The 23,963-nt window shown below is 37.0% G+C and overlaps 2 protein-coding genes across 3 annotated transcripts in view; both read right to left on the bottom strand.

Annotated features, from left to right (window-relative positions):
• SNAPC1 (small nuclear RNA activating complex polypeptide 1) overlaps window positions 1–6,198 on the bottom strand; it is a 41,832-nt gene extending 35,634 nt beyond the window's left edge. Inside the window, exons 1-4 of the mRNA XM_037835301.1 lie at window positions 5,980–6,198; window positions 3,320–3,479; window positions 3,030–3,170; window positions 1,610–1,714 (exon numbers count right to left, since the gene is read on the bottom strand). Of these exons, the coding sequence (XP_037691229.1) occupies window positions 1,610–1,714; window positions 3,030–3,170; window positions 3,320–3,479; window positions 5,980–6,107 (534 nt within the window). The 5' untranslated portion in view covers window positions 6,108–6,198. The remainder of the gene's footprint in view (window positions 1–1,609; window positions 1,715–3,029; window positions 3,171–3,319; window positions 3,480–5,979) is intronic.
• A 12,449-nt stretch (window positions 6,199–18,647) lies between these two features.
• HIF1A (hypoxia inducible factor 1 subunit alpha) overlaps window positions 18,648–23,963 on the bottom strand; it is a 52,130-nt gene continuing 46,814 nt past the window's right edge. For both annotated transcript variants that reach the window (XM_037832582.1, XM_037832581.1), the window contains exons 13-15: window positions 21,167–21,275; window positions 20,455–20,581; window positions 18,648–19,994 (exon numbers count right to left, since the gene is read on the bottom strand). In XM_037832582.1, the coding sequence (XP_037688510.1) occupies window positions 19,843–19,994; window positions 20,455–20,581; window positions 21,167–21,275 (388 nt within the window). In that variant the 3' untranslated portion in view covers window positions 18,648–19,842. The remainder of the gene's footprint in view (window positions 19,995–20,454; window positions 20,582–21,166; window positions 21,276–23,963) is intronic.

The following is a 23,963-nucleotide window of genomic DNA, read 5'->3' on the forward strand; positions in this document are numbered from 1 at the left end:
TAAGGCTCTCAAGGCAGATCTGTCCCAAACCAAAGATCCCAGAAAAAATCCAGGATGACTTCACACACATAACTCACTCCATTCCTAGAAGCTTCCAGAAATAGGCATTTTGTAGGCTGGTCCTTATGACACTCCTCTCAATTACCCTAAAAGAACACTCCTTTGTGTATCACCCCCAGCTCTGCTATTTAAACTCTTCCACACCTGTTTGCTGACAAATAAATTGTACTTAACAGAGGAATCTTCAATTCAACAAGTTATAGTAAAATAACCAAAATAAAAAAGCATGCCAAAGAAGGTATGTTGGGAAAAAAATGAACATTTTACCACCAGGTTATTCAACACTCAAAAATTGTAACTAATTGGGTTCAAATCATTTTCTTCTTTTTCCATTGGGAGAATACTGATAAGAGCAATGTCTTGCTGTTCTAAAACACTAACTCTATTCATGATTCACGTCAAAACTTCCTAGCAAATCCTTTCTTGTATGCCTAAATCTCTCTTCCATTTTCCACAATGGCTATTCCAAACTTTCACAACTCCCATAGCCTTCTCTTATAAGAAGTTCAGGCTATCAGCTCTCTTTGCCTTCCATTTCTCATCTTCACAACGAATTATATGTATCCATTGTCACTGACTTCCCTCAAGTGTCAAAGGAAGAAGTACACATTCTCCTGCTCAAGGCTAATCCTTCCATTGGGCACTTGATCACAGACCCACCAATCCATAGCAGGAATCTTGCTCTCTCGCTCCTACATAACCCTTCCTTCTAACTGGCTCCTTACCCTAAATGTAAAATATACTTTAAGTCTCTCCAATCTCTAAAACTTTAAAATGATTTCCTTCTGCCAAAAAGACGAAATCCAAATTCCCTCCATTATACAAAGTACTTTTATCACACTTCTCTACATATAATCTCTCCCACCCCTTTTTCACAAAGCTTTTAAAGGGCCAAGATTCTCATTCTTGTTTTACTTCAAGCACTCAGATGTCTGCTAAATGGTATACTTCTAACCCCAGTACTAGCTTAATTGCTGTCCAACAAACATGCATTGCAACCATACAGAACTGTGGCATACTATCTTTAGACATTTAGTAAACATTAGTTTCCTTCTAATCTAGCAATTCTTAACCTTTTGGGGAGCATGAACTTTTTTGAGAATGCAATAGTTATCATACCTAACTCTAACAAAGTGGCCATATGTATGGCACTCAATTTTTCATACAATTTAAATGGAGAGAACATGGACCATGTGAAGGCCATGCATGGACCCCAGATTAAGAACCTGTGCTCAAAAGTAAAGTCACCTTAAACATGTTTTATGACATTTCTAAAGTCACATATCGAGTGGTGGTTTGAGAACTTGAATCCACATATCCTGAAGCCAAGTCCAGCCTTTGAGATCTTTCCATTTCTCATTGCGTTTTAAGAAGTATCTCACAAATCTTGATATATGTATTTTAGGGTATATTATTTCTGATACTTTAGTTAAAATCATAGAAAACCTTTCAGTATCCATTAAAGATATATCCAGATGGTATAACCTCAATATATAACTGGCAATAAAACAATGTTAAAACATTTTCAGCAGCATGAAAACAAACTTACCTCTAATACATCAGATGTGATAAGTTTCATTACGCGATCATTTGGGTCCTTAAATTCTTCTGTAACTTCAGCTCGTTGAATTTTTTTCTTCATTCTATATGACAGCTACATGATAATGAATGTACTTTAAAATGTGTATCTTTTAAAAAAAAAAAAATGTGTATCTTTTAAATGGTATTTTTTAAGTGCTGAAATATAAGCCAGCAGGAAAAACTGTTCATCAGTAAACATAATGAATTAAAAGCAGCTCTATTTATGTGTTTGTTAAACAATTTTGTTTGTTAAACAATTCATTTTTCAAAGACAGACTTCTGAAATATCCCATAAAATGCCATGTCACATGCTTATAAATTCAGATGAGACTCAGAGAAGATTTGCCAGCTAACAGCAGAACTAGAACTTAGCCCCTAGTCTGATATTCTTTCAACTATGCCATATAGTCTCAACTGTCACAGATTAGAGAAATATCACATTTTATTAGTGGAATTATCAATTTTCCCCAACTGATATATTAAAATTCCCTGGTCTTCTTTCTGTGACCTCTCTGATGTTTGGATAAAGGCATGAGTAACTGCAGATACCTAATCTAAATTCCTCTTACAAAAATTTGCTTAATTACTTTTGATTTTTTAAAACCTTGCATTCAAATACTATTTCCTGAGTTTTTTGGTGCCCCTTAAATTTGGGGCCCAAGGCAAATGCCTCACTATCCTTCCCTGCTTTAAAACCTGAAGCACACTTTTTCACTTTAATTATTATTCTGGTTATTTTTGTGCGTGTGGTAATGAGGGTGTTGGGGATTGATTTTGGTGATGAATGTACAACTATGTAACAGTACAGTGAACAATCGAATGTATGATTTGTTTTATATGACTGTGTGGTATGTGAATATATCTCAATAAAATGAATATTAAAAAAAAAAAAGTGTTCACAGACAGAAGGAGGTGTTGCAGACATGAAGGACACTTTGAAGAATGCACAGGACTGAGAGAGGGGCTAGAACACAATCCAGGACCAGCAGATATCAGCCACATGCCTTCCAACTAACAGAGGTTTTCCAGATGCCATTGGCCTTTGTTTGATGAAGGTATACTCATGTTGATACCTTAATTTGGACATTTTCATGGCCTTCAGACTAAATTTGTATCCAAATAAACTCATTTATAAAAGTCAAAAAAAAAAAAAAAATTTGCTTAATACATGACATCCAGAAACACACTGCATTTAAAAACAGAGTCTGATTTTCCATTTTCAAAAAACAGTTATCAAAAAGCATTTTTCTCCTCCTATTTTAAAGAAACTTTCTACAAGTATTAGAAACTATATAATATGCTTCCCAATTTCTGGGGCTTGAGGTACTTTATGGACAATGAAGCATAATTTAACATTTTGAAAAAACAATCTATTTTAGATAACATACCAATTTGGGCATTGCTGTAAAGTGAAATGCTTTGTCTAGTCGTAGCTTCCTAAATATATAAGCTGCATCAAAATGTTGTGCGTTTATCAAATCTTGCTGAAATTTTAAAACTTCATCCCAATCCTTCAGGGCAACTCTGATCTGCAACCAGGAAGGAAGGGTAAAAACATTCTAGTAAACATAAATTTTTTTTCACAAACACATTATAGTTTTAAAACATTGGCATTTCTATTTAAATCAGTTTGTCGTCTCACACTTCTGCAGGGAGAAAACAACTCAGGAAGTATTACCTTTTGTTTTGGTTGACACAGCTGGGTGTTATATAGTCCATACAGAAGATACAAAGCACCAACTCTGATCTGGAATGTGTATGGAGGTAAAAAATATCGCCAAGCCAAAGCTAAAGCTTCTTTTGTAAATGTGTTCTTTTCTAAATTTCTCATTCTACCACTAGAAAACAAAGAGAAAATATATTATAACTTATTAAGTAAATAAGTAATGAACAAAAACAGAAGTATATACTTGTTTAAATAGCACTTGCTACAAATTAGATGAGGATTGCACACCAGATCCTTTCATGACTCAAGCACAAAGAGCTAATTTTTTGCTGTGCTGCTTAAGCAGAAACACAGGCAGCCACCAGGTAAACATGATGCATCTACCTAAAGCACTGATTTTAATTGCCAAACTAGGGAGCAAATTAGAGGGGTTGCAAATTATTACTATTTAAGAATATTACCTAATATGTTAAAATAACCATGGCTATGTCACAGAGTGAAATGCAAAAATTGCATGCATATTAATGTAAAATGGAGATTTTTCCCAGTACAGTCAGAGATTCACACTAAATCTTCTTTGTCCTTGGGATACCTGGATGAAAAAGTTAGCAAGGAGCCAGGTAGAAGAAGCAGATTCCATGTTACTCTCAGAGGCTTTGTCCAAGTATCTAATAGAGCTATAAGGTTTCTCCTGTCAATAAAATAAATAAATGTCATACCACAGCAAATATATTTCCTGTGGCCATAAATAGCATCATGAATAAACCTATCCAAAACTGTTCTGCTGCCAAGTTATCCAAAAATTTTAAAAACCAGCAGGCCATAGTATCCTTCTCACAACTTTGTATAAAAAAAAGAATGCATAATTTGTACATATTATAGTTTTCTCTGCAAGATCTGAAATTAGTCCACAAAAATGACCATTTTTAATACCTCATTTAAAATATCTGAGAGTATATCACTTAATAGATACAAATGATTGATGCACTATACAAATATATATGTAGAAATTTTTATTTAAAAATAGCAGCATAAAACAACAAAGACATTAGAAATAGTGAATCCAGTTTGTCCTGCACTGAGTAAACAAGAAGTGGGGTAGTGAATTCACCTTGGCTCTTCAAACAACATACAAAAAGGAAAAATACCTACGATAATACTGTCAACCAAAGCAATTTCTAAAGAAAATCAAACCACTCCTCAAGTGGTCCCTGCTTCTTTTAGCATTTTACTTTTTCCCCATTAGCTAAAAATTGGGGTGACCCTAGAAAAATTTACTGAACTGGCCCTTTTCCCAAGAAGTAGAATGGAAGATCATGGGTTTTAGGAACAGGCAGATACATATGTTCTAACATCTCCTCTACCACCTACTAGCTGTGTGATCTTGGGGAAATTACTTAACCTCCTTAAGCCTCTATTTCCTCATCTATAAAACAGGGATAATTATAGCTGCTTCTTAGAGGAGTTCTATGAACTAAGTTAAGCTACAAGTGCACTACATGTAGTAGTCATTAAAAAGTAGTTCCTTTTTCATTAACTGTACAATAAACAGCTCTCCATCCTCCATCCCCTATAAAGTACAAACTGTACAAGTAAAACAGAGTTTTAATCATAAGGGCTCAATTAGCTATGCTAACTGAGATAGAATAGATTCATCCAGTCACTGTCCTCACAGAGCTTACTCGAGGCAGGGTATTAAAAAGTAATAATAACAGTAATATCTATTAAGCCTTTCGAGTCATCTTAACATATATTAGCTCATTTAATTCTCAGAACAACTATATCAAGTATTATCATGGCCCCTACTTTACGTATAAGAAAGGAAGCCCAGATAAGAAACTAGCCCAAAGGCACAGCGAGTAAGAAATGGACCCTACATTCAGATTCAGAAAGTCGGCTCCAAAGCTGTGCTCTTAACCACTATACTCTACTGCCTTTCCAACTACACAGTTACAATAAAATATAGTAAGTGGTGGGATACAATGAGCACAGGATACTATGGGGGAAAAAAGCGCACGAGCATCTTACTTAGTCTAGGAGGGCAAAGGAAGGCTTCCCCGAGGAACTGTCATTTGAGCTCAACCCCGAGTATATTAGGTAACCAGGCAAATGGGGTTAAGGGAAAGCTTTGGGCTAAGGAAACGCCTGTGGAGGGACAAAAACAGACAGATGCTGTAGCAAGAAAGTGAGTGCATGGAGGAGACTGCTAGATGAGGCTGGAGAGATGGGCAGCGGCCAGTCTCAAAAGGTCTTGTCAGTCATATAAGGGAATTTGAGCTTTATTTCAAAGGCACTGGGAACACACAGAAGAGTGACATGATCAAATTAACTAATTCAATCATGCAGGGTTTTTTGTTCGCTTGCGTGTTTGTTTTGTTTTTAAACACGGGTTCTAGGAGAATAAGCCTGGCAGAGATGACGGTGGAGAAGAAAAGAAGTTTAGAAGGACCGCCAGGCGGAGAGGCACATTCGGGAGGAGGCTTCAAAAGTATACAACCAAAGGGAAAGCGTGTAGCCTGAGAACAAGCGAAAGCCCAGGGGAGAAAGAAGCAGCGGACAGAATCAGCAGCTCTCCTCAACCCTTCCCAAGTGCGGCGTGGCGGGGAGGAAGAAAGCAACTGACTGCACCGCCCCTGGGCGGGGAGAGGGGTTAGTAGGCAAGAAACACCCACCAGAAGATGGTCCCAAACTTCATTCTCCTCCAGAGCTCGGAGAAGTCCTCGAAGCGCACACTGTCCGTCTCCTGAAAGCGGCTGAGCAACGCCTCGCAGTCGGTCTGCAGGCCCGGAGGGGTGCCCATGGCTCCAGGGCTCGCACAGCACGTGTGAACGAGACCCTTTCAGAGAGGACCAGCAACCCCGCGGTCGCCGAGGAGACCAGGCCCGGACGCCCCGCCCTTTACGCCGTGACGCACGCGCTCCGTGATACGTGACCCAACCTCTTCAGTTCCTCTCTCAGCCCGGCCCGTAGTGGCGGGCACCGTGTTTACTGCGCGTGCGCGGATGCGTGCTGTTGTTTTTCAGCTTAGCTCAGCTATCCTTTAAATTCATTAACTTGGAGGGTGAAGGGCAGCTCTTTTGAAAGGGTTTACGTTATCTAAAGAAATGGATTGGACTTTTTCTCCTGATCGCCTGTATCCCTTATAGTCCTGATCGCCTGTATCCCTATATCCGTAACAAGGTGCTTGCTTTGTGTCTGTCAATGTAACCCCTAGAAATCTTCTGTAAACACCTTTGAGAAGGGAAGATGTATTTCATACCCTCTTGTAAACATCCCCACCACCACCACCACCAAAAGAACACCCGTAGGCTGTGATGTAGCACAGTACTTAGCAGAAAGTATCTGCCTGATATATGTTTATTGATTATTTGGCTGAATTAGCTTTCTGTGTACACTCCCATCTCTAGACTGCACCTAGGAACTAGCTACGGAACACTTAAACCATATCTCAATTGCAGGGCATAGATGCAGGTTCAACTCACTTAATTTTCTTGACCCCTACCTATTTTTAAATGTTTTATATAACATTTGATGTATACAGAAGAACTTGTGTAACGTTTAAGAATCATAGCGGTAAAATGAACCCCTGTTTACCTTCTACAGTACCTTCCACCCGTGAAGGAACCAGAACATTACCAACACTTACCACATCAACACGCAGTACACGTCACATCGTCCTGTGAATTCTTACCCGTGTTGCCTGCGTCTACCACTACCTTGGTAACAACCTTTATTTTGTTTTTCAATGTCTTGTAAATATCATTTTATCACATATGTATGTATCTCTAAACAATATATTTAGTTGTGGTTGTTCTGTTTTACGAAAATTGTATTGCAGTTTATACTATGTTCTTCTTTGATTTGCTTTTTCCACTTAATATTGTTTATAAGATTCAGTCATGTTTCTTACAGCTGTGGTTCATTTTCACTGCTGCTTAATATTCCATTGTGTGACTGTAAAATACTTTATTCATTATTTCCTCAGTGGAAATTTAGGTGGGTCCCGGACTTTGCTATTATAAATAATGCAGCTCTAAATCCTCTTGCATATTTCTTCTCTATTAGAAGGATTGCCACATAAAATACTAGATGCCAAGTTAAATTTGAATTCCAGACAGTCAGAAAACCCCTTTGTTGTTTATCTTAAATACACTTTACCTGGGCATCCTGTATTTTTATTTGTTTAATCTGGCAACTCTACTTCTAGGTTGCAAGAGTCTAGAGTATATAACAAGGAGTGAAATTGTTGGGTGATAATGTGCACAGTGTTCATCTTTACAAGATAATGACAACTTGTTTTCTAGAGTGGTTGAGCTGATTTTTACTCCACTAGCAGTGTAGGAGAGTTCCAAGTTGAGCTGTATAGTATCGGAAACTTGGTGTCTATTTGTGCTTTTAATACGCATTTCTGATTTTTAATGTGGTTGTGGATCCTTTCAAAGTCTAATTTTCGTTCATATTTCCTCCACTGTGAAATGCCTGTTTACATATTTTGCCCATTTTTCAATTGAGTTGTTTGCCTTTTTCATACTGATTTGTAGGAGCACTCTATATATTTTGGATAATAAAGTGATATTTGTTACACAGATTACAAATACCTTCTCCCAGTTTGCAGCTTGTTTTTATTTACTATCATTATGGTGATTTTTGGTGTACAAAAATTCTTATTTTCAGTATTGTCAGTTTTATAATCTTTTCTGATAAGGACTTTTGAATTTAAGGTCAGAAATATTTTTCCAGTGTTTCATTTTTAATTAAGCTAATGCTAATAGCATAACCAATAAACCTTGAATGCTCCGTGGCTTAACATGAAAGACGTTAATTTTTCTGTCACATTAAGTTCAGTTAACAACAGGATAGGTGGGTAGGGGAAAGTCTGTTCCAAGCATTCATCTTGGGATGTAAAATCCATGAAGGCTGTGCCATCTTCAGCCAATGGCTTCCAAGGTAAGCCAGAACATAGGCATCTAGCCTGTAGGCAGGGAAAGAGAGAAAGTTTAGGAGATTGTGCAAGAGATTTTTATAGGCCAGGCCTCGAAGCAGTATGTATCAGTGTTACACAAAGGGTGGCAATCTGCCAAACTCTCCATCCCAAGATAGTACAGAAGTTGAGAATGCGTAAACTTTCATAGCAAGTTGACAATAATTTTATGGCTGTTGCATCTGATAATAAGAAATTGGTCTTGTATCTGTGTGACTTTTTAAAGTTCATTTTTCTGGTAATTTAATTTTATTGTATCTTACAAAAGTATCAGGCCAGAAGAGATTGGGAGGAAATGGTCCATCGCCACAGATAGTTTGAGAAACAATGGTTTGTGCCAAATTAGCCCACATTTCATTGGCCAAAACTCAGTCATGTGCCCTCCTCCAGATGAAGAGTGGGCTGGGAAATGTAGTCCCTAACTGGGCAACCTCCTCCCAGCAACAGTGCCAACCTAAAGAGGAGCACAGCTCTTTGTTGAACTGCTAGCTTCTCTGCCACAAGTTTATTCTAAAGTTTTACTTTTGATCTACTGTAATCCATCTAAAAATGATTTCCATGTATGGTGTGAGTTATAGATCCCATTTCATTTTTTTTCCATACAGATAACATTTGTTCCAGCACCTGTTATTGTATATTTTGTCCTTTTCCCAGTGATCTAAAAAGCCACTTCTGTCAAATATCACATGTGCAGCCAGTATATAACCGTGTGACTCTGTACCTGTTGTTAAAATATTTCTGTTGCTGTTAATATATAGTCACTGCCCTGAGCCTCCTTACCCTACCAACACCATTTGGGCAACCCAAGTCCCTACTCTGAGCTCCCCCAAACCCATCCCTTCTGATAGAGAAATGAAAGAGTTAAGCTTGATATAGCAAGAGGCCTCCACTAAGCCACTTCAGCTTTGGTCTGTTTCTGGGGTTACTATCTAATTCTAAAGGTCAATTTAGAGTTCACAATACTAATATCATACTCTTTTAAATACTGCAGGTTTTTGTTTTTCTTAAAAATCTTATCTAGGAAGGAAAGTCCTCTCATCTTATTCTTCTTTAGAAGTATCTTTACTATTCCTGGGCTTTTGCTTTTTTCATATAAATTTTAAATTTGGTTGGTCAAATTTCTCTAATAGCACTATTGGTATTTTGATTAAATTGCATTAAATATATAAGTCAATTATGGAAGAAATCACATCTTTATCATATTAAATCTACTTCTCCATATGCCTCTATGCTAACAAGTGTGATCAGTTTTCAATTTTCCTTTCTCATATCATCCTTGTCCAGTTTTGGTGCCAAGTTTATACTGGCCAGTCAGGAGTAGTCTATCCTTTTCTATTCCCTGGAATAATTTGTATAAAATCATTGTGCTCTATTCCTTGAAAATTTGGTCGAATTCACATGTAAAGCCAAATAGGGTTTCTGTTTACTTTGTGTCAAAATTTTAACTACTGATTCATTTTCTTAAGTAGTTATAAAATTATTGGGATTTCTATTACTTCTGGTAATAGTAATAACAAGAAATTATTGGAAAAAAACTTTTCTTCCCATTCTCTCATTATCTTTCCTGTAAATTCATGTTTATTGATATGTAATTACACACAGTAAAATTCACCCTTTTTTAGATGCGTAATTGGATGAGTTTTGACAGATGTATATAGTCATGTATCCACCACCACAATCAAGACATAGAACGTACCTTTGAAAAGATTTTCATAGCCTTCTCTTATTTTCTTTTTAATCTCTGATACTTCTGTAACCTTGTCCAGTTTTCATTCCTAATATTAATTTTACCTTCCCTTTTTTTCTTGCTAGATGATTTTCCATTGTTTCAGTCTTTTCAAAAATTCTAGCTATGCCTCTCTACTGTAGCTTTTTATAATATCATTTATTTTACTTTTAACTTTAATCTCTTTTTCCTTCTACTATTTTGGGTTTATTCTGTTGTAATTTAACCAATTTTTAAAAATTTGAATGTTTGACTCACTAATTTTTAGGCTTTCTTCTTCTAAGCATGCAAATATTCAAATATCCAAATACTCAAGGACCAAAATTTACCATCCCTGCCTGCTGCCGTGCTTGTAGAGCAGGGTTATCACCCTAAGAGAAGCAGGCCACTGTCCCCATGTCTAGTTCCAGAGCAGTGGCTTAGAGATTTTGCCCAGGGTGACAGTCAGGCTATAAGAACAGAGAGCTCTGAAGCTCTTCTCAAAGGAACTGAATTTAGTCTCTACAACGTGAAGCTGGACAGCGGGAAGGGGAAGGCAGGGATGATAAATGTTAGTGGTCTGCCCCTCCCAGCGAGATACCATAGCACTTGACTGGGAGCTGAGGGAAGGGGGAATCCCATCTTCTTGGCCACACCTGCCCAGAGTTGAGTTTTCCTGATGTTGATCATGGGGTTGGGGAAGAAGAAGGAAGGGAGACAGAGGTGAGGTTATGGGTTGTGTCTCAAGTGCCCACAGACTCTTCTTACCAAGGTTGAGTAGATTTTCTTGAATAAATGTTTCTTCATTTGCTGAGTTCCTTTATGACAATTTCAAGACACTTTCGATGGTCCATTTAAAAATAATTTTCACCAATCATAGTTGTTTTGCACGAAGATTGGGTCCACAGAGTTCCTCACACTGCCATTTTGCTGGGACACGTTTAAAGGCATATTCCCTTTCTTCTAATTGCTCACTATCTAGTATAGAATAACTCACCTCAAGTAGATATTTATAATTTTAGTGTAATAAATACTGTTAGTTAATCACAGTGCAATGTGGGAATGCCTAGGAGAAACATATAACCCAGCCCCTGAGAGGATAAGCTTTCTGAGGTAGAAATGAGTTGTGAAAAATTAGGGGAAAAGCTAGAGATGAGGATGAGACGGGAAGAGTGCTTCAGGCACAGAGAAAAATAAGTGCAAAGGCACAAAGAGATAGGAGAGCAAGTTAGGAGGTTATATCTGAGGAAATAACTTAGAATTTGGAAAAATAGGTGAGAGATCCCAAGGCTTGGCATGTCTTCCGATGGGAGAGATTTATCCCGGGATCTCTCAGTGTTTCTGCAGTCTGGGCCTTCTGAATAAAGAATGATAGAATATCAACATTAAGATAGAGAACTCTGGAGAGATTTAAAGACTTTTCTCCCCTGGAGCCATTTGCTTACATTCTAGGATGGTAAAGGAAAGATGATCTTCCTTTCTCTTCCCCAGAGAAAATTTGTTTATATTCCTGAAGAAAGTTCTCTTTTTCTGTCTCTGTAGGTGAGGGAGATGGGCAGATGTGCCAGCCACCACAGATAAGCTCTTGGTCTCATAATTTGGGGGTTCCTTCCCTACGGTGTGCACCCTGCTGCACATGCAGGTGAATATCCGGCCCTCATTGCATAGCCCATAGGGAATTGGGGCATTGGGAATTGGTGCTAAGATGCTCTGTTCTGTATTTAGACATCTAGCGTTTCTGTCGGTGCATGTACATGTATAATGAAATCTCACATTTCTCACAGTCTGGGACTTACTTTGTGAAAGCATTTGAAATTTTATCTGAAGACAATCAATAGCTATTAGTTTAAAAAAATCTTTTTTTTCTTCTCTGATAACAAAACTGATCATTCTCCTTATAAAATACTGTGAAGATACAGAAATGTATTAGGTAGGAAGTAAAAGTCTTCTGGCACTCCTACTTCTGAGGATAATAGCTGTTTTACATTCATCATACTATTCCCATTGAGGAAATTTGAAATATGGAAAAAAACATAATGACAGTTTTGTTTTAGAATGATGAGTCTGGCAACAGTGTGGTATGGCAGGGACCTGACAGATAAGAGAAGAAGTAGAGGTAACCCAGGCAAGAACTGATGAGGCAGTATAAATGAATTAAAGGAGATGCAGAGAAAGGGACAGATTCAAGAAATATCTAGAAGGAAAAATTACAAAGGCTGTGTCACTGACTAGATATTAGATGATATTAAGCTATTGTTAAATTTTTAGGTGTGATAATTGTATTGTGATTATATATAAAAAAAGGAGTCTTTATATTTTAGAGATAGCTACTGAATTATTTCCAAAAGAAATTATATCTCTGGAACTTGCTTCAAAATAAATGGGGATGGGGGAATGTATTGAGGTAAAGATGAAAAAACAATCATCCAAGAGTTGTTAATTGTTGAAACTGGTACTGAGGGGGATGCTGTGAAGAGACACCAGATCTTCCCTCAGGAATGAAGACTTATTCTCCAGGCTATTGGAAGGACAGCAGAAGATGGTCCTCAGCTGTCATTTCTCTCTGGGGATTTTCTCTGCCAAAGAAAACTGCCTCGCTGAAGGTTATGTCTCCTTCTGCAGCCAGCATCCAATAATTGATCAGAAAAGGATGTGTAAAGTCCCAGTCCCCTCCCTGTAACTTGGGACAATCCTGAAGGGCTATCGCAGTTCCAGAGCTTCCTGTGTGGCTGCCAAAGGCCTTTGTTGGGACTGCACCTCAGCTCAATTTCTCCCTCTACCCACTTCTGTTTTGCTTTCCCTTCCACATGTGTTGATCCTAAAACAACTCCCTAACAAATTACCTGCCTTCTCAGAGTCTATTTATCTCAGAGTCTACTTCCTAGAGAACCCAACTGCAAAGACATGTTGACGCCATTAAACTGTTCTCTTTACGTGTGTACATATTCAAATGTTTCCATGAGAAAAATTCAAGGCAAAAAAAACAGACCGTGTCAGATTCAATGTGGTGGGTAAGAGAGCAATGACAAGTGACCTCTAGCATTGTGGTTTTGGAGACTGGGTAAATGGTAGTGGTAAATACTCAGGCTGGGAATATAAGAGAAGGAGCTACTTGAAAGATAGATGAGAAGTTAGTTTTTGACATTTGAGGTGCCTGTGGGGAGCAGTCTGTGCCAAAGATATAGATTATTAAGCGAGAGACAACTGATGGGAAGGAAAGGTAATGGTGGCTTATATAATCTTTGTGGTGGATTGAATTATGTACCCCAATTTATACATGTTCTAAGTCTTGGTCTGCATTCCTGTGGGTTTGAACCCATTGTAAATGGGATCGCTTGTAGATGATATTTTAGTTAAGGTGTGGCCCAGCTGAATGAGTCGTTGTTTGTAAGCAGAAGAAATTCAGACACAACAGAAAAGAAAGCCATGGGGAGGAGCCAGAAGCTGAAAGTCAACAGAACCCAGAAAAGAAAGGAAATGATATTGCCATGTGAATCCAGGCAGGGATTCAAGCCAAGAACCCAAGGATTGCTAGCCAGCCAGAATGATACTGACCCCAGGAGGAAGCAACTCTTCTAGCCAATGCCTCGATTTGGACTTCTGGCCTCTGAAACCGTGAGCCTGGAGTAATAAATTCCTGTTGTTTAAACCAACCAATTGTGTGGTATATATCACAGCAGCCTGGAAAACTTAGACAACCTTAAATGACCAATAAAATTTCTAACTAGACTTCAATTGTGTTTGTGCAATTACAGTTTGAATGTGTGCATGCCTCACAGAATGGGAATTAACCACACTCTTGATAGCAGGTATCATGTTCTAAAATATTTGTAAGACCACAGATTCTAGAATAACATCTTGCGCTCAGCCCTCGGTAACTGTTTATTGAACGAATAGATTTCACTGGAAGAGCTAGAAAATGGTTCTGTTTTCCCTATTCTTTTCCTCTGGTCATAATTCTTCTCTGGGCCCCATGTCATACCTGCTTCCTCTCCCTGCTTGCAATCATGCGTGGAGTTGTCCTTATGCAAGCAGAGTGGAAGGTTTTAGGAACAAAGATGTATCAGCAGGGAACTGTGCTCTGAAGGAACTAAGAATGCAGTAGGAGAGATAAGCTATATGCATAATTATCATAAAAGGTTAAAAATGAGGTGTAAAATGAGAAAGTTAAAGATGAGGTGATTTGGAAGTTCTGAAGGGCGGTGAATACTCGCAGTTGGGAAACTCTAGGAAGCTGCATAGGCTGATGCAAAGCACCTACCCAGACTGTGCTAGCTCACTAACCTGCTGGGGAAGGAGATCACATTGATTAGTTTTTTGCTTTAAATATTCTACCAGTGGAGGGAAGTCAGGCAACAGTTGATAATGGCTTGCCCACAGCTTGTTTTGCAACTTCACCCCCACCCACCCCCCCAAAAAAAGATTTTGTCATAGCCATTGTATGTAGAACCATTTAAAAAAATCTGTTTCAAAGAGCAAATAATATTATCCTGACATTTAGGAAGATCTCATCATAAAATAGTGTTTCTTAATGTTTTAAAATTTCAAAGATCTTTAAAAAATAGGTTTTACTTCACAGAATTCTAGTTTATAATGTTTCTTCATTTTTTAAAAATCCATGACCCTTTGTAAGGAACATTACAGCCTCCCACTCACTCCTGCTTCTCTCTGTGAGAATCATGTCGATAAAGATTTATTAATCATCCACAGGACCAAAAGACTTGTAGAACTCTCCTTAAATGTCGACTCTCTAATTAAAAACACACACACTCACACACGATTGAGGCAACAGATCAGTTTTTATTAGTCAAAAATACTTACACCTCGACCACATTTTTAAAATGAAATCTTACTTTACAAGAAATTCTATTTGACAAACCATAAACAATGAATTTTCCATAAGGAAATTTAAAATAAGATGCAAAATGTAGTCAGTTGTGGATATGCAGAGGTGCTTATATATTGCAAACAATACCGGGTTTCGTACTTTACAATAAACTACACAATCATAAAATACTCATACCAGAGGTTAAATTTAAAGCCTCAAGTTATTCATATTCTATAAACTTGCCTCCCTTCTGTCCAACAAGATAATTTTCTCCCAAAGGATTCTCAATAGACGGCATGGGTAAGATGCAAACACAACAAATTAAAAAACAAAAAACAAGCCAACAAGCAAAAAACGCCACCTGGGGCAACATTTCGATTTAATTAGGCACGCCTCTTTGAGTGCCTTTGGGGGGACATACTTAAATAAACAAAGGATTCCTCTATTTTTGACCAGATCAGTAGACAAGGACTAATATTTTAAAATGTTGTATAGTTAACTAAGGCACAATCTGTTGAGACCTCATACATTCTTTTATTCTACAAAGCACAGCTGTGCACCCCAAAGCATTTGCTTGGGAATTCGGGTGACAGCTCTAGAGGAACACACCAAGTTCCGTCAGAAAAGCAAGTTTGGGGAAGGACTAGGCATCAGATTATGTTAAGTCACTGAAAACACTTGGGCAGAGCTGGTTCCTTGCTTCATTCGCCCCGACGGATTTACAGGGCAGGAGTGACCAGCGCTTCCCACATGCGCTCTCACACGTAGGCACCGAAGCTGGGGAGCAGCCATCCCTCCAAACAGAACCAGCTGCCGCGCGGGACCCAAGCCCACAGGACAGGGGGCCTAGGGCGTGGGCCGGGGCTGCGGTGCTGCGCCGGAGCACGTACTGGGGCGTGGCCTGCAGCGCGGCGGGCGGGGCTTGGGGAAGTTTCTTGGGGTGGCTAGTGTTTACTATCCTAGTCATGTAGTACCGGTGGCATCAGGAACAGAAGGGATGTTGGGTCCCTTCCGCATCCTTAGTTTTTTCCAGACTGGTCGCTGCCCCTCTCAGGCACCTGTCTTTCCTCTCCGTCCCGGAATGGATACAATACAAAGGCATAAAGGAAATTAAATAGTGCAAGGAGATCGGGTGTCTGGGCAGCGTCTTGGATAAAATCGTCTATTGCAGGTAAGAATAAAAATTACCTGCAAAACTGAAAGGTATGAACACAACAGAGCTCCAGAAGGTGTTAATAGGAAGGTTTTTGTGATAAGGTGTAGCTTTTCTTTTGCAAGGACACTATTTCATATCAAATTCTACAGATTACACCAATTCTGTTAAAATGATCTGGGACAACAGTTCAGCGCTATTTAAAGGGACGAAATATGAGCAAAGTGGTTACTGCAGACTTCTTTAAAAAAAAACACACACACACACACAGAGCCGGATTTTTCTCTTTACATTTTGTTGGTTTCAGGTAGCAACATGTTTGTATAGATTTTATTCAACTAAACCCTATTCGGTTAAAAAAGAAAGAAAATTCTGTTATTACTTGCAAATTGTTTTTGACATTGCTGTATTAAAAATTTGAACTTTTAAAGTGCTTAAGTTTCTGCAAATCCAGTAATTTTATATTAATCATTTCTATATTTTAGATGTTGTAGGGGGAAATCAAAATTTGGAATGGTATTTGAGAGAATATACAAACTTAAACGTTTATTATGCCATTATGTCAAAAAGTTCTGGGAGAACCATACCATACATTCATATAACCTTTTATAGTTTATTAAATATTTTCCTATACTCATTTACTAAATTTCTAGCTCAGAGATTCAGAGACCCGAATCTCTTGAATCTCTTAACTCAAAACCCACTAAATTAAGAGCTTCAAAACACCACTTTTACTCATTTCTATTCATGTCCTGCCACCCCTCTCTTCCACATCCTTACCATGTCCTGTGGGCTCTCATTAGCTTCAAGTGATACCCCTACCGACAATTCCCTGTACCCCCACTGCTTTCTCCTGTTTGCCACTTGATAACAGGGAGAAAGATATGTGCTACTGGATTGGCTTAGCACCACAGGGTGATTAGCACCATGGGCTTTGGAGTCAATGACTGCACAAATGCTCTGGCTGTCGCTCAACCTCTCTGAGACTGTTTTCTCATCTGTAAAATGAGATACAAGTAACTAACTTATAGGGGTTTTTAAGATTGTGAGACAATATATATAAAATGCTTAACACAAGGTCTAGTACATAGTAAATACACAACGGATATTAGAGTCACTTTAATTCCTAATATGTGAGCCACTGTGCCTAGCAGTGTGCAGGTTCTCTGGCTAGTTCCAGTTCTAAGTTTAATAGTAAGGCTTAGAACAAATGAACAAAATACCCTAAACTTTGCCATACTTCCTCCAGTTGTGAAAATAATACTATGGTCATTCATTCATATATTTTCCCTTCCTTTCCAGGGAAGGGAAAAATATAGGCATACATGGGAAGGGAGAGGAATATGGAGGGAAGAGCAATAGAATTACAGTTGCTAGGCTAGACTTATACTCCTTGGATAAAGGCATTATAAAAAATGTTGTGATGGTATCAGAGAGGGAACAATGCTGAGAAGGGCTGGTTCTACTATTTCAAATAGCTTAAAAGCACTCCAGGTGGCTTGCTTTTTTGAGTGATTCAGAGGTGGTATTTGTTTTCCTCCATCTCTGCTGTGCTTTTACACGGCTTTTCTTCCTAATTCACTGCTCTCAGAAGACAACTTGTTTACCCAGAGTCCTGAATGTTACATAATCTGACCAGATACTAATATTTGAAAACTGCACATTAACTTTTTTCCAGTTTTTAAGTAAAACTAATTTGCTATCAAAATAAGCAGAATTTTTAATTTTGTGACCTGGGAGTATTATCAAGTACTTTATTCTAAAGTACCACCTCTAATACTATCTGTAATTAGTGTAGAAGCACGTTGGGTCACAGTATTTGCAGTGAACTATACACATGCCCCAATAGTTTTGGTGTGGGTCTTAGAAATACATTAGAATCACATTTTCTTCATTCTAAGATAAAAATAGCCATCTAAGAAATCTTTGGCTTGTTTTGTTCAGGATATACACCTAAGGCTATGGGGTCTAAAGCTCTGGTACTTCCTATGTATTTTGTCCATAAAAATAACTTGCAGTTATACCTGGGTGCAGGGATTAACAGTGATTTTTCTGGTTCTTTATCTTTCTATACAGATTTTGAAATTTACTTTTTAAATATTACTTTTATAATCTTAAAAGAAAAATATAGGATAAATAGAATAAAGCTAATTTAAAATTAAGAAAAGTATCATTAAAACAAAAACAAAAATTTGTTATAAGTTTGACCTTAGAAGACCTAAGTTAACTCTTTAGGTCTGCCATTTATTACCTTCAGTGCTTGGGCAAATTATGTATCATTTGGGGTCTAAATTTCTTCGTCTGTGAATGGAAATAGATTAGAAATCTCTGGCAGAATTTTAGCCCTTACAGCATTATATGACCACGATATTCAGGATTTCCTTCATCTATCCTGTTCATATTAAAATATTTTGTTACTCTTTAATAGGCTCAGCTCATAATTTTATAAATGTTTCTTTTCTAAAAGCATACTCTTTTCAGTGGAATATTATAGTTTGTTATTATTTAGTATGACATTTAGGAACACTATAGTATTCATTAAGGTGATGACAGTGAGACAAATGTAGAAATAATAACTGCAATTTTCATAAAATACTTAACGTTGTAAATAATTTTATAAGTTAGATGTGTTGAAGCAAATATTTTAATAAAAGCTGCTCAAAGGGGTCCTGGTCCACAGAAGATGTTTATTTGATGTAACAAAACAATACAATTAGTGTTAGATCCAACCACAAAGAGTAAAAGGAATGAAAAATTTGTACAATGCACATAGAAAAACAAGATGTTTACTGTGACAACTATATATTCCTAAAATAATGCTTCTAAAATTACTCAATTATTGAAAGCTATATGAAAACAGGAAGATGTTAATAGCGACAAAGTGCATAAAACTGAACATCAAATTTTGAGCAAATTAACATACTAGGCAATTTTACTAACAATGCATGATTTTTTTTTCTTCTTTACAATCTGCCCAAAATGTCTTTATACCAACAGGTGGGTAGAGCATTTAGGTTTAATATCAATTACACAATATTAGCATAAACTTCCACAACTACAGATAGGGTGGGTATTGTTTTCTTTTGAGCTGTCAAAGTGATTAAAGAAACATCAGATTATTTGTCTGAATGGAGAATTTTATCCAAATAAATGCCACACACGTTCCAGATATATGCATATCTTTCTACATCATGTAAATGGCTTTACCCATTTAAATAATAAACCATACAGCATTTAAGAACCATTATTATATGATTAACAATGACATGTTCCAGGTTTAACAATTTCATAGGCCAAAAAAAATTTCTTCTTAAAAACTAGTTTTATAAATGCAGAATATATTGCATGAGTAACTGCTGGTATTTTTTAAGAAAATATATTGTGCAATTGTGGCTACCATGTACTGCTGGCAAAGCATTATTGTTTATGCAAAATGTGAAAAAAAAAAAAAAACAAGTAAAAACCTTTGAACTGTCTATGATCATGATGAGAGCCTACTTGCCTTCTTAAAAAAATTATATTGGCATCTCATTAAAAATAATTCGATAAGGGACAAAGCTCCCTAGCCAAAAATAAATAAATAAAAAGGTGCATTTTTTTTTTTTTTTTTTTTTTAAATGATGCTACTGCAATGTAATGGTTTAAGAACTGTGAAAATGTGTGAAAATGTTCTGTCTGTGATCTGGCATTAAAGAACATACTAAAAAAGAGATGACTGTAAATTAAGGAGAGGGGATCAAAACCAAACCAACCAGAGTTTGTGCAGTATTGTAGCCAGGATTCTAAAATTAGATATAGAAAATATAAATAGACTGCTTTAGGTAATGAGCCACCAATGTCCAAAAAAGGAATGAGATTATGAAAAAGCTCAGTTAACTTGATCCAAAGCTCTGAGTAATTCTTCACCCTGCAGTAGGTTTCTGCTGCCTTGTACAGGAGCATTAACTTCACAATCGTAACTGGTCAGCTGTGGTAATCCACTCTCATCCATTGACTGCCCCAGCAGTCTACATGCTAAATCTGAAAAATAAAGAGATATACCTAAATCTTCATTTATCTAGTAAATGAATATTTATTATACACCCACTATGTGCTAGGTATTGGGGAAAAGAAGGCAAATAAACTTCTGGAGGGAGTTTCAGTCTGATAGGCAAAACCACAACTCTGTAAGCAGCCATGTAGACAAGTAAGTCAACCAAGGATTACCAGTGCTATGTCAGAAGTTTTTACAGGATACAATGAAGGCACAAGGGAGTGGCACATCAGTTTAGAAAAAAGCATAAAAATTGACAAATTTAATTTTCTAGCCAGTATTAATAGCGCATAGACATTTATGTTACCACCATTAAATCCTACCTTATGTTTCAATCTTACTAGGGAACTGAAATCACTCTCACTTGGAGTCAAGCTCCTAAATAAATAAAGTTTCATATATTTTAATTGTCTTTATGATGTTCAAGGACAGAAAGAATAAACTAACCAGAGGGTATTAAAATAATTGTCTTTTGCTCCATTCCATTCTGTTCACTAGATTTGCATCCTTTCACACGTTTCCAAGAAAGTGATGTAGTAGTTGCATGATCATCCGGCTGCTGTAATAATGTGCCCTAGAAACAGTAAAGTTATTTCAGTTTTACTATGTTGACTTTTTTTAAAATCAGAAACTATGAAACCAGTGTAAATTTAATATTACTTAGGCAGGTTTCTTAAATCAAATACTGACCTAAATTATTTTTAATTCTTTCTCTTACTAATACTATGATGAGGTCACTTACACCCATTATGGTTAATCTCTCTAAAAATGCTTTCCAGTTAATTTGGCCTGAAAATATCACTTTAGATTGGTTGAAGTATGTTTTACACCAGCATTGACTTTCTCTGTAGAAAGTCATGTTAATAAGGGGAAGTAACTTAAAGGGAAGAGAACGGGACTGGTAGCAATACTGGGGATGAAGTAAGGGGAAAAATTTAACTTTTCACTCCAAATATATTTATATTTGGAATTTTTACAAGAATGGATTTATTAAATGTTTGTATTCTTAAAAAATAGCGTGTACAAAGTAAACAACCAATTTATAATTTCCAAAATTGTAACTTTAGTAATTGGAAAAAGAAACAAGGAATTAACCAAATACATAACTCAGAAACAACACATTAGCTAGAATAGAAAAAGCAGACACTCTTGCACTTACAATTCCTACAGCTTGAAAAAGCGAACCATCGTGTTCCATTTTTCGCTTTCTCTGAGCATTCTGCAAAGCTAGTATCTTTGGATTTAGTTCTTCCTCAGGAATGGTAGTTCTGGAATAAAAAGACATTCTAAATATAAATACAAATTGTTTTATTATTTTCAAAAAACTAGCCAACTAGCTTTTTTAAACAAAAAATAACAATGTCTTAGTTTTCCAGCATTAAGGAATGTGACGTTATACATAAGAAAACTTTCCTTAAGATTACTAAAGTTTATCACATTAAAAGCCAAAGCTCAATTTTTAAAACAAAATTTCCTAAAATACGCACTTCTCTATTTTATGAAATAGAACTAAACAGAACTAAACTGACGTTTTTGGTAAGTTAAAACTGTTGAATATCGGCCTCTCCTATGATTCCATCTCATAGAAGAATAGACTGATATTCTTAGGACAACTGAATTGCAAGATGATTAATTTCATATTCTATAGCATTTTCAGTTTATAAAACATTTCATGTTCATTAGTTAATTTTAAACTTACTCCAATCCCCAAGATAGATAAGACAGGTATTATCATACCTATTTTATAAATAAGAAACCTGAGGCACAATTAGGTAACTTGTCCAGAGTCCCATTGCTAATTTGTTGCAGATATAAAAGTATAACCTAAGTCTGCTGGTGCCCTACCAACCGTCCTTCTCCCTCCATGTTCTTGCCATTATACCATTTTGTCCTCAATATTCATTAGGTTATCAAAACTGAAATATCTGTATTTAAAATTAAGATTAAAAAGTGAAGAACTGTTTTATAAGTCAAGTATATCAATTTTACCTATTTTGATTTCTCAAGAACTCCCACCCCAAAACATAATCATAAGTGTTCTTTGCTCAGTCCAGAAAGTTGAGAATACCATATGGGTAAATGATATGTTACTCTTAAATGCTCTTGATGAAATGTAACTCAACCTATTATATAAATACCATCTTAGGAGTAGTTCTTTTAATGGTTTATCTTTAATCCTTGCTCTAAAACTAAAAGTCTTCTAGTTTAGTACAGCACTTTGATTTTCCAATAATTACCTAAAGAATTGAAAATTTAAAAACAAACCTCTATTTGTTTCTGAAAGCTGAGTACATTCCTTGAAGTGTTTAATGCATGTTACATTGAAACTAATGTTAAAAAAAAAAAAAAAAATTGCTCAAGTGGCCAGATGTTATACTCTTGTTTTGACAAGTAAAGTACAAGGGGACAGTTGTTTAGAAAACTGAATATTCCTTGGTCTGTGTAGCTAACAGTAAACTGTAAATCGCAGGTCATTGCCATTTATATCATCATCCATCTGTCTATCCAAAAACGGTTTATTGTGCAAATATTACACTTTAGGTCCTCAGGTAAGGTATTAGTATTATTAAAATGCCCAAGACCTGCTATTGCTCTAGAGAAGCTCAAAATCTAAAGTAAATTGGTAACATAGTAATTTATAAAACAACAAAAAATGCTTTTGAGTTCATCTAAAGTCCCAAGATTTTTCCCTAACTCAGGAGAAAGGCAGCTTCCAGCACTCTAGGTAAAGGTTAGTGATGTGGGGTAGGGGACAAAGGCCATAAATTTTGGCTATGGCAGGGCTCCTTTCCTACCATTGGAGATGCCGACCTCAGCCTAGCCACAGTGGAGAAGGCATCATCCCCCCCACCCCCCCAACATACTGCCACACTGAATAGCTACAACCTGTTTCCTCTGGCTGTAATCTAAAAGTTAAAATATGTCAAATCATATTACAATAAAAAAATTATAAAGACATTACAGCTAAAAATTGGGTAGTATCCAGATATTTGGTCAAATCAGCTCCATAGAAGCAATGTCATAAATCACACTTAGATTCCTGTTGTAGCCCTCGAGCACCCTACATTATAGCTAATGTTCTACAAATCTGTGGTGAAAAATAAAACCAGTTGTAACACAAGTATTTATACATAAAATGAAAAAGAAGATTGTAAATTTCTGTATTAAAATACTCAGGATTGGAGAACATCATCTGATTTTGGAATGGGGAACTGGAAGGACTCATAAATTAGAAGGGCTTCTTCCCCCCCATCTTTCCCCCCAGGTTAAGTTTAAAAAGAGTCCTAACTGGCGGTTTGATGTGCTGAGCCCTCGATCATGGGACTTGCCCTTATGAAGCTCGTTACCACAAAGGAGAGTCTAAACTTGCATGTAGTTGTGCCTAAGAGTCTTCCCCTGAGTACCTCTTTGTTGCTCAGATGTGGCCCTCTCTCTCTCTAACTGAGCCATCTCGACAGGTGAACTCGCTGCCTTCCCCTCTACGTGGGACCCGACTCCCAGAGGTGTAAATCTCCCTGGCAATGCAGAATATGACTCCCAGGGATGAATGTGGACCCAGCATTGTGGGACTGAGAGTATCTTCTTGACCAAAAAAGGGGGATGCAAAATGAGACAAAATAGTTTCAGTGGCTGAGAGATTTCAAATGGAGTCGAGAGGTCACTCTGGTGGACATTCTTATGCACTATATAGATAACACCTCTTAGGTTTTAATGTATTGGAATAGCTAGAAGTAAATACCTGAAACTACCAAACTCCAACCCAGCAGTCTGGACTCCTGAAGACAATTATATAATAATGTAGATTACAAGGGGTGACAGTGTGATTGTGAAGACCTTGTGGATAATACCCCCTTTATCTAGTGTATGGATGAGTAGAAAAATGGGGATAAAAACTAAAGGACAAATGGGGTGGGATGGGGGGATGATTTGGGTGTTCTTTGTTCACTTTTATTTTT

Source organism: Choloepus didactylus, chromosome 4 (genome assembly GCF_015220235.1).
Source record: "Choloepus didactylus isolate mChoDid1 chromosome 4, mChoDid1.pri, whole genome shotgun sequence".
In the NCBI taxonomy this organism is placed as follows: Eukaryota; Metazoa; Chordata; class Mammalia; order Pilosa; family Megalonychidae; genus Choloepus; species Choloepus didactylus.